Below are 17259 nucleotides of genomic sequence, written 5' to 3' on the forward strand. Positions count from 1 at the left end.
CCCTCCCCTTGAGGTTTAGTTTTGCGTCCGGAGTCCGCATCTTGGGGGGGGGGGTTAATGTCACGTTCCTGACCTGTTTTCCTTTGTGTATAGTTGTGTTTAGTGGGTCAGGACGTGAGCTGGGTGGGAAGTCTGTGTTGTTTGTTCTATGTTAAGTGTCATTGTTAATTGACCTTGTATGGTTCTCAATCAGAGGCAGGTGTTTGACGTTTCCTCTGATTGAGAACCATATATAGGTAGGTTGTTTCACATTGTTTTTTGTGGGTGGTTGTCTTCCGTGTCTGTGTATGTCGCACCACACGGGACTGTTTCGATTGTCGTTCGTGTATGTAGTCTGTTCCTGTTCGTGCGTTCTTCGTGTCTATGTAAGTTCTCATGTTTAGGTCAGTCTACGTCGTTTTGTTATTTTGTATCATTCAAGTGTAGATCGTGTCAGTGTTCGTCTTGTCAATAAATTCATTATGTCAGAATACCTCGATGCGTATTGGTCCGATCCCTGGTTCTCCTCTTCAGACGAAGAGGAGGAGAGCAACCGTTACAAACTACCAATTGGATACCACGAAATTGGGGAGAAAGGGGGTTAAAAAAAAGAAAGACTTGGGCCTTGACAGTAAATTTCAGTAAAACAAAAATAATGGTGTTTAAAAAAAGGTCCAGTTGCCAGGACCACAAATACATATTCCATCTAGACACTGTTGCCCAAGAGCAAACAAAAAACTATACCTACCTCGGCCTAAACATCAGCACCACAGGTAAATTCCACAAAGCTGTGAACGATCTGAGAGACAAGGCAAGAAGGGTCTTCTACGCCATCAAAAGAACATATAATTCGACATCCCATTTATGATCAAGCTAAAAATACTTGAATCAGTTATAGAACCAATTGCCCTTCATGGTTGTGAGGTCGGGGTCTGCTCACCAACTAAGAATTCACAAAATGGGACTTTGCATGCAGAATTCTGCAAAAACATCCTCCATGTACAACGTAAAACACCAAATAATGCATGCAGAGCAGAATTAGGCCGTTACCCGCTAATGATCAAAATCCTGAAAAGAGCCGTTAAATTCTACAACCATCTAAAAGGAAGTGATTCCCAAACCTTCCATAACAAAGCCTTCACCTACAGAGAGATTAAGCTAGAGAAGAGTCCCCTAAGCAAGCTGGTCCTGGGGCTTTGTTCACAAACACATACAGAAAACACTTGTTCCTTTCCCACTCTGGATTCTCCTGCTTGTGAGTTGAACATGGTGGCTATCCTTTTGTACCTGCATGCACCCTGAGTAATTGTCACACCCTGATCTGTTTCACCTGTCTTTGTGCTTGTCTCCACCCCACTCCAGGTGTGGCGTGGATCTTACCAGCATTCTTTCCCACCTTCCTGTTTCTCTAGTTCTGTTTCCTAGTTTTTCCCGGTTCTGACCATTCTGCCTGCCTTGACCCTGAGCCTGCCTGGCGTCCTGTATCTGCCTGACTCTGACCTGAACACAAACCGTGTTTCTAATGAATCATCTGAGAACTGTACTATCCGCCTCCCGTGTCTGCATCTGGGTCATATCCTGAGTCGTGATAGTACAAACTGGCCATGACTGACCCAGCAGACTCTGATCAGCTCCGCAACGCCATCTCCTCCCAGGGAGCCACCATTGGAAGACACAAGGAGTTACTTCAAGGTCTTATGGAAGGATTCGAGACCTTGGCGGAACGCCAGGACTGTGCCTTCAACACATTGCTGGAGCAATTCCGTGGATTGTCTGTGAGGCAGCCCGCCACTACAGTAACCTCCCAGACTGTCAATTACCCCACTACCAGTGGCGTTTCTCCCCAATCTACCCTGGCTTCCCAAGAACCCCACTTACCTCCTCCTGAGCGCTATGCTGGAGATCCCGGAGATCCATTTCTCTCCCAGTGCTCTCTCATCTTTGAGCTGCAACCCTCTTCAATTCCCTCAGATCACTCGAGGATAGCGTACGTGATAACGCTGACGAGTTCCTTCACGGGTTGTCGGAGGTGATTAAAGACATGCTCTTAGCCCGGGAGTTGCCCCTGGACCTCGACTCCCTCATTGCCTTGACCATCCGGATCGATGGGTGGTTACAGGAACGTACGAGGGAGAAGGAGTCTGCTCCCTGTCGCTGACGCTCGTCCTTGATTTCCACCTCGCCTCCGAGGAATCCCGGAAATCCCCGAAACCCACATTTCCGAGTGGATCCGATGTCGGACGAATTCTCTCGGAGGGCACCGAGGGCTGTCGAGTCGTCTCCTCCAGAGCCCATGCAACTGGGCAGGGCTAGATTGTCTCCTGCTGAGCGCTTACGCAGACTTAACACCCAGAGCTGTCTGTATTGTGGAGCTACGGGACATTTTTTATCTATCTGCCAATTAAAGAACCAGGCTCATCAAGGAGGTACTAGTACGAGTACGCTGGTGAGCCATACGGGGAGTTTCCCATCTTCCATTGCTCGTACCCCTCTCCATGCTACCCTGTTGTGGGGTGACCAGTCCAAATCTCTCTGGGTGCTCATAGGCTCTGGGGCCGACGAGAGCTTTATGGACGCTACACTGATGTCGAAGCTGGGAGTCCCCACACAACCGCTCTCCATTCCCATGGAAGTCAGAGCGTTGAATGGGCGCTCTATTGGCAGAGTCACCCACACCACGTGTCCCATTAACCTGAGGGTGTCGGGTAATCACAGTGAGTTTATGCAGTTTCTGCCCATTGAATCCCATCATGCACCCGTGGTTTTGGGGTTTTCCTGGCTACAGAGGCACAACCCCCTGACCGACTGGGCTACTGGTTCTATCCTGGGTTGGAGCCCGTTTTGCCATGGGCATTGCCGACCCGACTCCTCCGGAGCCCATGCAAATAGGCAGGGCTAGATTGTCTCCTGCTGAGCACTTACGTAAACACCAATAATCTGTATTGTGGAGCTACGGGACATTTCTTATCTACCTGCTCATTAAAAGACCAGGCTCGTCAGTAGGTACGAGTACACTGGTGAGCCGTACGGGGAGTTTCCAATCCCTTACTAATCCCCTCTATGCTACCATGTTTTGGGGAGGCCAGTCCAAATCCATCCAGGAGCTCATTGACTCTGGAGCCGACGAGAGCTTTATGGACACTACCCTGGTGTCTGAGCTGGGTATCTCCACTCAACCCGTTTCCATTCTGATGGATGTCAGAGCGCTGGATGTGCGCTCTATTAGCAGAGTAAACCACAGTATGGTTCCTATCCACCTGCGAGTGTCAGGCAACCACAGTAAATCCATGCAGTTTCTGCTCCTGCAGTCTCCTCATGTACCCATGGTTTTGGTGTTTTCATGTCTCCTGAGGCACAATCCCCTTATTGACTGGGCTACAAGGTCCATTATGGGTTGGAGCCTGCTTTTCCATGTATATTGTTTGAAGTCGGCGCAGCCTGCCCCGGGACATCTCCCTGCTGGCTTGGGAAAAACCTTGGATCTCTCTGCCGTTCCCACGGAGTACCAGGACTTACGGGAGGTTTTCAACACTGCCCAAGCCACATCTCTTCCACCGCATCAAGAGACTTTATTCCCTTTCGGGTCCGGAGACCAAGGCGATGGATGGGTATATTGAGGACTCTCTCACTGCAGGGATTATGCGTCCATCTTCCTCCACCGCCGGCGCAGGGTTCTTCTTTGTGGAGAAGAAGGATAAGATCTTGTGTCTGAGTATCGACTACCGGGCTCTCAATGACATTATGGTTAAAAACCGTTACCTGCTACCACTCATCTCCTCAGATTTTGAGCATCTCCAGGGGGCGATCATCTTCTCCAAGTTGGACCTTCGGAACGCCTACCATCTGGTTCAGCTACGGGAAGGAGATGAGTGGAAGACTGCCTTTAACATGGCTAGCGGGCACTATAAGTACCTGGTGATGCCATTTGGACTGACCAACTCTCACGCAGTGTTCCAGACCCTGGTCCGTGATGTGCTCCGAGACATGTTGTAAACCGATTTTTGTTTGTCTACCTCGACGACATCCTCATTTATTCCCGGTCAGCTCAAGAGCACGTCCTCCATGTCCGACAGGTCCTCCAGCGTCTCCTGGAGAACCAGCTTTTCGTGAAGGCGGGGAAATGTGAGTTCCATAGCTCCACCATCTCCTTCCTAGGATACGTCATCACTGCAGGGAATATTCAGATGGACCCTGACAAGGTGAGAGCAGTGGTAGATTGGCGTCAACCCACATCCAGAGTGCAGCCGCAACATTGACAAAACGCTGATAGGCTTGACGAGACAAGATGAACTGGCAACAGACAAACAGAGAACACATGTATAAATGCACCGGGATAAGCACAAAGACAGGTGAAACAGATCAGGGTGTGACAGTGTCATTCTCTGCTCAGCTTCCTGGCTGATTCCTGTGAGTAACACACTGACTGAACAGTTGCAGCTCCAGAGCTACAGTTGCAGCTGCAGAGCTGAAAAAAGGAGCTGTTGGGAATGCACTTTGGATGGAATGTAGCTTCACAACTCAATTATAAGGGCTCTTTCTTCTCACACAAACAAAAATCGCTCATGCCCATGCATGCACACACCCTGACCCACCCAGACATGCACACACACACTTTAGACAGAACACTTGCAAAATCTTTGATACAAAAAGAAGGAGCCCCTTTTTTCCTGCTTAAGACAGAACTCCCATTAAACTCAGCCAGGCGCTTTCTTTGCACACAAACTATAAAAAGCAAGGCTCGGTGACCGACAGCAATACCCCCAAGGCATGTCTCACTTCCTTTTGTAAATGTAGAGGCAGTAGAATGAGCATCAGCCTTTCTGAGAAACTATGATAAACCTCTGCAGACACAGTTGAGAGAGAGAGACACAGTTGAGAGAGAGACACAGTTGAGAGAGTGAGAGAGACAGAGAGAGAGAGGATGTTGCACAACATCAAAACAGACAGTGAGAGTCAAACAAACATATGCACATAGATAATGTTTGCTGTCCTATTATGAGGAGAGGACAACCACAGAGAGGACAGAGAGAGTTTTCAGTTTTTCTTTCTGTTTTAATTAACTGCTTCATAGCCCCGGGTGTTGGGAAATAACATAAGACAGCAAAAATACACATTTCCGAAAAATAAGGTCTGTGGTAAATACAGGCTTAGGAGATTTGATACGTTTTGTTCTATGAGGTAATCTTCATCAGCTAACGGCACTTTTTGTGAATTTTTAAGCATTTATGTAATCAAAAATGCACTTAAAGCACATGAAAGGATTCATAATTCATAAAGGTCATGTTAACTGACTGATATTATCTCATAGAACAAAAAGTTTAAGATCTCTGATCTTCAAAGCTTGTGTTAACCTTATTTTCAGCATTTATTACAAAGCCTTATCCTTTCCCCATTAATTTTCCCAATAGAAATGGCTCAAGGAACCTGAGGTAACTCATTTCTGTTTTTGAGGACTACACGCTGGCGAGCTCTATGACGCTGCCTATGTTAATACGACCTTTTGGCCACTAGAAGCCTCAATCATTCTCTATGGTAAATACCCATCACCATTACACCAGAAGTAAACATGATGATATGTGGTATAGTATTGATATTGCATGACTGAAATTGCAATGATAATGCTCAGGCTCAGCAATGCAAGTGGCTGGAGTTTGGACAGTAGGCTCAGTGGCGATTTTAGCATGTAAATCTTGGTGGGGAAAACTCCCCAAAAATGTTTTTGATGCATGCCAGTAAAGCCACTACACAACACAAGACAACACTAACAATACATTAATTCCACTATAACGGTAACAAACGGTGCCACAAAAACTGTTAGGGCCTACACAAAGCTGTCCCAATAGCAGAGCCTTCCTTTCAGCACATGGAGTGAATCCTTATCAGCTGTGCCTTGTCTGGCAGCGATACAGTTAATTCAGCCTAATTTACTGCCTTTTTAAAAACTGACAATTGAGATGTACAAACTATGGCATAAGGGAACATTAAGCGGATAAGAGGCAATCGTAATTTCGATTAAGAGATTAATGAGCGAGCTAAAATGGATGTAATGAATATAACTATTTGTTCAGCACTTTTGAAATGTAGAGCCAAAGAATTCAGAACATGGGCCGTTCTTACAGTATTCTCCCTGTACACCAAGTCAGAACCATAAGATAAATAAAGGGGGCGTACTGTATAAGCAGACAATGAAAGCTCTTAAAATATTAAATGATTACATCTGTCTAAAACAGGCTATACGCTACATGTGCACCACCAAGTCAGAACAGTAGGCTAAGTTATGAGGGGGAAAGGGACCAAGTTATTAGTGTGAGGCACATGGGCTACTAACAGCTTACTACACAACATACACTTAGTATTACTTTCTTAGCTACAGTATACATATCTCCCTGGCATATTACATCATTGATGCAGCAGCATAAAATACATTTTTGGACTCAATGTTGTGCTGTGCTCACTTGAACAGGAAGGTGGCACGGGGGTCCTTCTTGTGGGCAAATTTTGTCTGGCATTCTCTGGATTTATGGTGCTTTCAAGACAACTGAGAACTCAGAAAAAAACAAGGTTGAATCATGACGTCAGTGATCTTCCGGTCGGAGCTCCCGACTTGGAATTCCGAGTTTGATGACCGTTCAAAATGTATTTTCCCAGTCGGTGCTTGTGATCTGAGATTTCCCAGTTCCGAGTTTCCAGTTGTTTTGAACGCAGCAGAAGTCATTCTGGATTGACAGCATGGACAATGTATTCAGCCTTTTCTGGCCTATTGTGTTGCGTGTGAATATTTATCCGTTTAAGTTGTTAGGATTTATGTTTATGCACTATAGCCCGCTACCATATTGTTTGAAGATGAATATTGTTTTGTTACACACACACACAAACAATACAGATGTGTAGGTGTGTAAAGACTGATCAACATAGAGGGACAGGCTATACAGGCTGTGGTCAATCTGGAGAGGGGAGGGGTGCATATCTCTAAGCCACCAGGGAGGGTAGAGCACTGGACAATACCATATTAGGAACCGTTTGAGTGTAGAATCGACGGAGACACAAGACGGATCTAATCTACCCAACAACCAGATGCGGACAGAGGAAAGCACCATGGGACTTGGACAAGTCCGAGTGCCAGCATAGGCTGAGCAAAGTTTAAACCGCGCTCAGCCTCTACTATGATAGGCCAACGGAAGAGTTGGAACTAAAGCTGTCATAGTATAAGAACTGCTATTTGAGTACATTCCACAGTTCCCTGTTTTACCCTGCGCGGTGATACAGCGAACCCGTATATACGAAAATTGCATTTACCATTTATCGCATGAGTTTAATTAAAATACTTAAAGTATATTCGGTAACTCTGAATCACATTTTGTCCTGATACCAGATTTGAACTGACGCAAAGAGATTCTTAAACCCAGACTTGGACCACGCACCCTCTCCACCGAATAGAAGGCTAGTGATTGCTTTGCAACACTTGCAGTTAGCCACGGATTCCTTTCAAACCACTCATTGTTGAATTTGCGATTTCCAACTTTCTCTGTAATGTTTATGTCCAATGGCTGATGAGCACCGATACGTTTTTTCTATAATTTCTCTTCATATGACAAGAATTGAAAAGGGTTTGCCAGTAGAATGTCGACTTAATTCATGATGATGACTGCTTGCTAGCTACGATTTTTAAAGTATGATGTTGATTTTTATTAAAGTATGATCAGTCCAATCAACGCTACGGTAGATATAACGTGATTTGACGTCATTTTATCTGTGGCCAATGACCTTGAGCCTTCTTGGATGGGCACTTTTAATGTAAATTTATGGCAGCACCCAAGGGGCTTGAACTTTCTAGCTCTCCCTGTAGATTTTGTGGTGATGTAGTGTCCCCATGAGTGACAGAACACTGAGCAAATCATGGCACAACTAGAGAAGATTACCAACTCCTACACTCTGTATTTTTCTGGCTGCCCCTCCACCACACAAAGCACTAAGCTATGCTGAAACACCTGCATTTCTGATCTGCCTTACTCAAGAAAACAAAAAAGAGACCATGTTTGTATTCGGCTTTATTAACCCAATATTTTTTTTTACATTGTTTGCAAACTGATATGTGACACGTATTAATGCCAAAATAACATGCGAAACAGGGGAACAAATATTTTAGCTAAACACGTGGGGCTCAAAACCCCACCTGCCTTAAATGGGTGGCCACAATCAACTATTTTCAAATCTTGTTCACTTTACATTTTGTAATACTTTTTGTTTATCCATAAGATTACAGTAATTCCTTCCTTGGTTAGATGCTTTTAGAATTAGTGGACTTTACTGGCAGTAGCAAGGGTCAGGCAAAATTCCAGACTATCTGCCAAAAGAGGTCAGGAATAGAGGGGGCACATCAGCTGAATTATCGTAAATGAGCGAGACAGAGCGAACTAGAGACAAACCACGTGATCAATCCACCGGAAGTAAGCAAAGCCTGGCCCCTCAAAATGTCGGCGCCCGGAGAAGACACGCTTCCGAACGAAGATGGAGAGATGGAAGAAATGGAAGGGGGTGGCAGCGACGAAGACGAAATGGAAGAAGAGGGAAAGGATGGAGAACAGGAAACTCAAGTTTATGTCCCCGGAAAACAGCCTCTCCAACCCGGAGAGGAGCTCGAGATGGACCGGTCGGCTTACCGCATGTACCACGAGTGTCAGACAGGTTGGTCCAACAGTTAACTAGCTAATATAGTTATTTTATTGCCCATCAAACAAATTCATTTGAATGTTTTGAACTTGCAATGTCACGAACTGTTATTTCAAATGTATTAGATAGCTTGTTAGCTAACGTTATAGCATTAGTTTGTAATTCACCAAAGATTGATCTAGATGGGCACTTGTTGATTGTTTTGCTTTGTCACCATATACCCCCCGCCCCAGGTGCTCCTTGCCTGAGCTTCGACGTGTTGAGAGATGCGAATGGAGACGGCAGGGAACAGTATCCCCTCTCTATGCTGCTCTGTGCAGGCACACAGGCTGACGCTGCCCTCAGCAACAGGTAACTGTCACACCCACCGATCCATAACAATGACACTCAGCATACCCTCAGACTGCATTCCTATTGTGAGGCTGATGTGAAGGGATCCCCAAATACTCACATTGAATATACTTTTTGCACACCCCGCTATTGGTAGTCCTTCATTGCCCAGGCCTCATTGACTTATCCTACCATACCTTTTCTCCTCCTTCCTCTAAGACTGCTTCTCATACGCATGCACAACCTCCATGGTACTACAGAGAAAGTGAAGGAGGGGGACGAGAGCAGTGATGGAGAGAGTGATGAAGAGGATGATGATGATGAAGATAAGAAGCCACAGATGGAGTTGGCCATGATGCCTCACTACGGAGGGATCAACAGAGTCCGAGTGAGTTTAACTGTTTTCATTGTCTGAGAGTATCTGAATATCTCTTGCACCCTCAGTTTGTTCTTCTGTACATGCACCCTGATTGGACTGTGTGTGATGTGAGGCAGCAGTGGTTTGAAAGGCTCAACATTAACGTTGTCTGTTTTCCCACCAGGTGACCCATCGTGGAGATCAGTCATTGGCTGCTGTCTGGTCAGAGAAAGGTCAGGTGGAGATATTTGACCTCCGATCCCAGATGGAAGCCGTCCACAGTTCAGCTGCCATGTCAACCTTTGTCAAACAGCAGAAGGAAGCCACGCCCCTCTTCAGTTTCTCAGGTCACATGACTGAGGGCTTTGCCATTGATTGGTCGCCCAAAGTACCCGGTGAGTCGGTCCATTGCCACGTCTGATGTTTTGGTACGTCTTAAGCAGAGTGCATATTCCTCACCATCCGCTGTGTAGATACTGTTCTATGTATAAGGGGACGTCTACTATGTTGGCTTCCATCCCAAATTAATGAGAATGACTGGCTCAATCTAATTACCTTGACGATAAATTTGATTTTTTTGTACAGGACTAGTCTTAATGTGGTTCTGGGAAACTGTCCCTAAATAAATGTGAATACATGAGTAGAATAATAATCTTATTTATTAGTATGTTTTGTCTAAAAGGTCGGCTGGTCAGTGGCGACTGCAAAAAGAACATCCACGTGTGGGAACCACGGGAGGGAGGGACTTCCTGGCAGATCGACCAACGGCCTTTCAGTTCTCACACCAAGTCCGTGGAGGACCTGCAGTGGTCACCCACAGAAGCCACGGTATGATGGAAGAAGCAGTGGGATGTTAGGCTGAGTGACAATATCAATAGATGTAAAGAAACTTTTTTAATGTCAGAAGAAGCAGACATGAAATGAGGTCAGTTGCAGAATTATAGCTAAAACTGCAACTTTCTGCCTCATTGTCCTCTTTTTTCTCCCTCCTCCCTCTTTTCTTCCTCCTCCCTCTCTTTCATCCTACCCCAAGGTTTTTGCCTCCTGCTCTGTGGATCAGTCCATCCGGGTCTGGGACACCAGAGCCCCGCCCAACTCCATGCTCTGTGCCAAGGAGGCACACTCCTCAGACGTCAACGTCATCAGTTGGAACAGGACTGAACCATTCCTCCTGTCCGGCGGGGACGACGGACTTCTGAAAGTTTGGGACTTGAGGCAGTTCCAGGTAAGAACTGCAGTAGGGTTAATTTGCCCCTAGACATTAGGCTAAGGTTGTGATTTAGGGAGGGTCAGCTGATCCTACGGTACCATCCAGGGCAAGTTTTTTTGGGAAACTGAAGGCTAAGTTCATCGTTAGAACCTTCGTAGGAGCATCATTAAATCTCAGAGCTGTTTCCCAAAACCATCATTGCTAAAGTTGCACTTGAAAACATTTGTTATTTAGCATTTAAAGGCAGAGACCGTACAGGTGAATTAAAGCTGGGACTGAGAGACTGTAAAATAGCTGCTTTCTCTAGGCCATCAGACTGTTTAAATAGTCACCACTGGGGTTGCACATTTTTTAGGGAATATTCAGAGGTGGAAACTGTCGGAATTAACAGAAATTAATATTAATACCATTTAAATGTAGATGTTTTTTGCATTGGGATATACACTACCGTTCCAAAGTTTGGGGTCACAGAAATGTCCTTGTTGATGCTGGCCTTCTAGGCAGAGTTGCAAATAAAAATCCATATCTCAGACTGGCCAATAAAAAGAAAAGATTAAGATGGGCAAAAGAACAGACACTGGACAGAGGAACTCCGCCTACAAGGCCAGCATCCCCGAGTCGCCTCTTCACTGAAGCTGACAATTGGCCTCAGTACACCTATGTAGATATTCCATTAAAAATCATCTATTTCCAGCTACAATGGTCATTTACAACATTTCCAGCTACAATAGTCATTTACAACATTAACAATGTTTACACTGTATTTCTGATCAATTTAATGTTATTTTAATGGACAAAAAAATTGCTTTTCTTTTAAAGAACAAGGACATTTCTAAGTGACCCCAAACTTTTGAACAGTAGTGTATTTTCCATATATGGAGACAGAAACATATACCTTTTACCTAATCATAAGTAGACATAATTGCTAATTATTAAATTCTTCCAATAGAAATGTAAAAAATGATTTAGTTATGAATTGAACTTTTAATTGAGTTCACTGAACAACAAAAGAAAAGGAATATTGAATGACCCCCAATGATCCATTGCAACTAAAAATGTTTTCAACATACATCTTACATTTGTAAAATGATATTCTAGAAACAAAATCTTTGGTTGTCTTCCTCTCAGGCTTCCATGTCTTTTCCCTGGACCTCATCAATGTTCACCTCTTGAACATCAGACTCTGAGGCCTCATCTTCACTGTCACTTTCCAACCTTGTTGAGGATRGCTCGTTGTCAGGCTCAAAAAGCCTCAGATTTGCCTGGATGGCCACCAATTTTKCAACCCTTGTATTGGTCAGCCTGTTCCGTGCTTTGGTGTGTGTGTTCCCAAACAAGGACCAGTTGCGCTCTGAGGCGGCTGATGTTGGTGGGATATGGAGCATGATGGAGGCAACAGGGGAAAGAGCCTCAGATCCACAAAGTCCCTTCCACCAGGTGGCTGATGAGATATGTTGGCACGACTGCCATATTGCATCTCCATCCCAAAGCCCTTGCTTGGAAGTGTACTTCGCCAGATTGCCTAGAACCTTGCCCTCATCCAGGCCAAGGTGGCGAGAGACGGTAGTGATGACACCATAGGCCTTGTTGATCTCTGCACCAGACAGGATGCTCTTGCCAGCACACTTGGGGTCCAACATGTACGCTGAGGCGAGTATGGGCTTCAGGCAGAAGTCTTCACGCTTTTTGATGCATTTCAGAACTGCAGTTTCCTCTGCTTGGAGCAACAATGAAGGGGGCAGGGCAGTATGGATTTCTTCTCTTACATCTGCGAGCAGAGTCTGAACATCAGACAGGGTGGCATTATCTCCCTCAATCTGTGCAATGGCTTCTGCTATAGGTTTCAGGAGTTTCAAGCTATTACCACCCTCTCCCAAAATACATCATCCAGCAGGATCCTCTTGATGGCGCTGTCCATATCGGCAGGCTGTGATATGGCCATTTCTTGGAGAGACTCATTCCCATCCAGGAGACTGTCAAACATGATGACAATACCACCCCAACGGGTGTTGCTGGGTAGCTTCAATGTGGTGCTCTTATTCTTATCACTTTGCTTGGTGAGGTAGATTTCTGCTATAACTTGACCCTTAACATACCTAACCATTTCCTTGGCTCTCTTGTAGAGCGTATCTGGTGTTTTCAGTGCCATGATGTCATTGAGGAGAAGATTCAATGCATGAGCAGCACAACCAATGGGTGTGATGTGAGGTTAGGACTCCTCCACTTTAGACCAAGCAGCCTTCGTGTTCACAGCATTGTCTGTCACCAGTGCAAATACCTTCTGTGGTCCAAGGTCATTGACTGCCTTCAGCTCATCTGCAATGTAGAGACCGGTGTGTCTATTGTCCCTTGTGTCTGTGCTCTTTTAGAATACTGACTGAAGGGTGGAGATGATGTAGTTAATTATTCCTTGCCCACGAACATTCAACCACCCATCAGAGATGATTGCAATACAGTCTGCTTTCTCGATGGTTTTCTTGACCTTCACTTGAACTCTGTTGAGCTCTGCATCCAGCAAATGAGTAGATAAAGCATGTCTGGTTGGAGCGGTGTATGCTGGGCGAAGAACATTCAGAAATCTCTTCCAAGACACATTGCCTGTGAGCATCAGAGGGGAACCAGTTGCATACACAGCTCAATCAAGACATTCATCAGCATTTCTCTGAATACGTTCCTCCATTGAGTCAAAAAAAACAAATGATTCCAGGAGGACCATGAGCTGTTGCTATCGATAAGGTGTCTGATTCATCATTTTCACCTCGAATAGAAGTAGAGGGACTTTTGTCAACGGTTGCTTGTTGTGAGCGCTAAGGGAACTTTATGCACTTGGCCAGCTGATTCTGCATCTTTGTTGCATTCTTCACATATGATTTGGCACAGTATTTGCAAATGTACACCGCTTTTTTTTTCTACATTAGCTGCAACTTTAAATAGCATTTCTGGGTTGAACAGGAATACCAGGATGGTTGCAACTTTCTCAAAGGTATTTTTGAAGATTTTCTGGAAAATATTAAACCCATAAAAGGGAATGTAAGCAATGCAAATACCGTAAATGCCATCTTTGCATCATTATTGCACCATCTGGGTTGGTTTGTTTGGGTCCCAACACTCTAACAGATGAATCCTCACTGCACGCCACTGCTGCTGAACAGTCACACACTACCATCAATCTCTACCTGTGTTTTCTGTGCATCAGACAATAATCAAATCAAATGTCATTGGTCACATACACATGGTTAGCAGATGTTAATGCAAGTGTAGCGAAATGCTTTTGCTTCTAGTTCCGACCGTGCAGTAATATCTAACAATTTCACAACTACCTTATGCACACACAAGTGTAAAGGAATGAGTAAGAATATGTACATATAAATATATGGATGAGCGATGGCTGAGCGGCATAGGCAAGATGCAGTAGATGGTATAGAGTACAGTATATACATATGAGATGAGTAATGTAGGGTATGTAAACATTATGTAAAGTGACTAGTGACACATTTATTACATCCAATTTGTAATTATTAAAGTGGCTAGAGATTTGAGTCAGTATGTTGGCAGCTGCCACTCATTGTTAGTGATGGCTGTTTAACAGTCTGATGGCCATGAGATAGAAGCTGTTTTTCAGTCTCTCGGTCCCTGCTTTGATGCACCTGTACTGACCTTGCCTTCTGGATGATAGCAAGGTGAACAGGCAGTGGCTCGGGTGGTTGTTGTCCTTGATGATCTTTTTGGCCTTCCTGTGACATCGGGTGCTGTAAGTGTCCTGGAGGGCAGGTAGTTTGCCCCTGGTGATGCGTTGTGTGATAAGTCCTCTTGTCACCCCCGCCCCTTCTCTACACCCACAGTGTCCTATCCTGTATGATGGTATTTCAAGATGTGGGTGGAATGTAGAGGAAAGTTGGCTCTCGCACGCACACTGGACCTCTATTTTATTTTATTTTTAGCTTCGAGGTTTAGAGATTTGATATTACTCTGATGTGCTGGAGGAGCACCAAATCAACTGTGGGTACATGGTCTGACTCGTATTGCGCTTTAGAACCCTTAACTTGGGAGGTCACCCATAGGACTGGTCTGGGGTCAGTATGTGTTTGACAAGGCAGATCTTAGACATGGTTATGCAGTTATTCTAAACCAGAATGCTCACAACAGAAGTGAGGATAGACGATGCTAAACCGTAATATTATCTACCTGTGCTTTCAGTCGGGCCGGCCGGTGGCTAACTTCAAGCAGCACAGCGCGCCAGTGACATCAGTAGAATGGAACCCTGTGGACTCCAGCGTGTTCGCCGCCTCTGGAGCGGACGACGTGGTCAGCCAATGGGACCTATCGGTAGAGTCATGTGATGTGGGTGCGAGGGYGGAKGGGGTGAAGGACCTKCCCCCCCAGCTGCTGTTYCTGCACCAGGGTCAGACAGAGGTCAAGGAAATCCACTGGCAYCCGCAGATAYCYGGRGTGATGGTCTCTACTGCTCTGTCAGGTTTCAATGTGTTCAGGACCATCTCTGTATAGTTGTGTGTCTGTGTGTGTGAGAGAGAGAGGGTCTAAGTGTGTGTGTGCCTGTGTTTTTTACTTATCAGTCCCCTCACTGCTCTGTTGGCATGCATTTACCATGTACTGTGCATGTATGTTATTCCTTCTGGCCTTCACAAGTAGCATGTGTACCAACATGTTCAAAATAAAACACTTTACCAAATTACTGTTTTGGTGTATATTTTTTCTCAACCCAACAAAATGCCTGTTGGTTGACATGAAGGAATGAGTGACAATGTTCCCCAACTCTGAGGATTGGTTTTTCCAGCAGGACAATGCTCCATGCCACACAGCCAGGTCAATCAAGGTGTAAATGGAGGACCACCAGATCAAGACCCTGTCATGGCCAGCCCAATCTCCAGACCTGAACCCCATTGAAAACCTCTGGAATGTAATCAAGAGGAAAATGGATGGTCACAAGCCATCAAACAAAGCCAAGCTGCTTCAATTTTTGCGCCAGGAGTGACATAAAGTCAATGTGAAAGACTGGTGGAGAGCTTGCCAAGATGCATGAAAGCTGTGATTGAAAATCAGGGTTATTCCACCAAATATTGATTTCTGAACTCTTCCTAGGTTAAAACATTAGTATTGTGTTGTTTAAAAATGAATATGAACTTATTTTCTTGCATTATTCGAGGTCTGACAACACTGCATCTGTTTTGTTATTTTGACCAGTTGTCATTTTCTGCAAATAAATGCTCTAAATGACTATTTTTATTTGTTATTTGGGAGAAATGTTGTCAGTAGATTATAGAATAAAACAAAAATGTTTATTTTACCCAAACACATACATATAAATAGTGACACTGATAATTTTGCAGTAGTCACTTAATTGTTTCCAGAGCTGTATATGCACACTGTGTTCTTGTCCAAATACCCATACTAGCATACTACATACTTAAACTCCATACTATTCACTCACCGTTGCATTCTATTTAGCATGTACCATTTAGTAAAAAGTATGCAGTATGCCACAGCTGCAACTCAGTAGCGACTCCTGATTGGCTGAGTAGGTGGGGCGGGGCAGAGTGGGTGGATATTTTCTAAATTCAACAGACATGCATTACAGTAACCAGCCTGATAATAGTTCATTTCCAATTCCATTAATTTCTCTAAACTCTGAATGGAATAGGAATGGAGTTATAGGCCTACTCAGGCTGGTTATAGGAAGACTATCACATTTGACCTACACCACATAGCTCATCTATCCTATTTAAGAACTGAAGACAAACTAATTTGTTTCCATTTCAACAAAGTGCTGTAACATATAATAATGAAATCAAACAGCCTAGTAGTACACACAAACGTTTAAAATGTTCAAATCAAAGGGCTATTGTACATAAAACGTGGACAGTCGGGTGCATGCAATTCAGAACTGCTGGACAGCACCATAATAAACTAAAGTTGAGCTGAGGCTTGATCCATTAATTAAATCATTAAATAGATAGCCACGCCTACAACACTAAAACAATCCATATGTTCAAATCAAAAGGCCTGATTAATATGGCATCAATAACACATCCCAAGTCCCTGGTGCCACCACATCACAAATCAAAAGATGGTTTAGTATTTAAAAGCTCTGACGAAGGCCAAGAGAACAAGAAACACTTTTCAATTAGAAAACATAAATCCACGTAGTTTTTAAGGAGAAAAAAGACTAGTCTACGATGCGATACTCGTGATCATTGTAAGAACAAAAACGGCATTTGAACACCACCGCAAACAACCTGGTCTCAGAGCATTTTGTAGTATTCTGTATTTAAAGCAGAGACACTCCATTTAGAACGATGTTACGTTTCGTATTGCATATATTAATTTTTGGATGTCCATTACCCATTTCATAACTTACGAATTTGCAAAACGTATGATATGTTACGAATTCTAGCTAGGTGGCTAATATTAGCTAGGCTGGGCGTTCGGGTTAACGGAAGGGTTCGATAACATGCTAAGTAGTTGCAATGAAGCTCCAACGTAGTTGAAAAGTTGCTAGACGTTCACGTTATACGCCGACCAATCCACACGACCAACCACCCTCCTTTTGTTTTTGACTTAAGTAACCATCTGTCTTATGTAACCATACCAGACGTAACATATACTAAATGGAGTGTCCCGGATTTACATACAGAATAATATGAAATGTTCTAAGACCAGGTTGCCGCAGAAGCTTGCTATTGGGCATCTTCAC

The 17259-nt window shown here is 44.4% G+C and overlaps 1 protein-coding gene across 1 annotated transcript; it reads left to right on the forward strand.

Annotated features, from left to right (window-relative positions):
* Positions 1-8428: 8428 nt before the first annotated feature.
* Positions 8429-15237, forward strand: LOC112074673 (glutamate-rich WD repeat-containing protein 1). Its single transcript, XM_024141796.2, has 7 exons — positions 8429-8664; positions 8883-9000; positions 9199-9367; positions 9522-9732; positions 10020-10165; positions 10371-10562; positions 14745-15237. Exons 1-7 carry the CDS (start codon positions 8451-8453, stop codon positions 15051-15053), a joined length of 1359 nt encoding a protein of 452 aa, XP_023997564.1. The 5' UTR covers positions 8429-8450; the 3' UTR covers positions 15054-15237.
* Positions 15238-17259: the final 2022 nt, after the last annotated feature.

The sequence above is a fragment of the Salvelinus sp. IW2-2015 genome, unplaced genomic scaffold, assembly GCF_002910315.2.
Source record: "Salvelinus sp. IW2-2015 unplaced genomic scaffold, ASM291031v2 Un_scaffold2753, whole genome shotgun sequence".
In the NCBI taxonomy this organism is placed as follows: Eukaryota; Metazoa; Chordata; class Actinopteri; order Salmoniformes; family Salmonidae; genus Salvelinus; species Salvelinus sp. IW2-2015.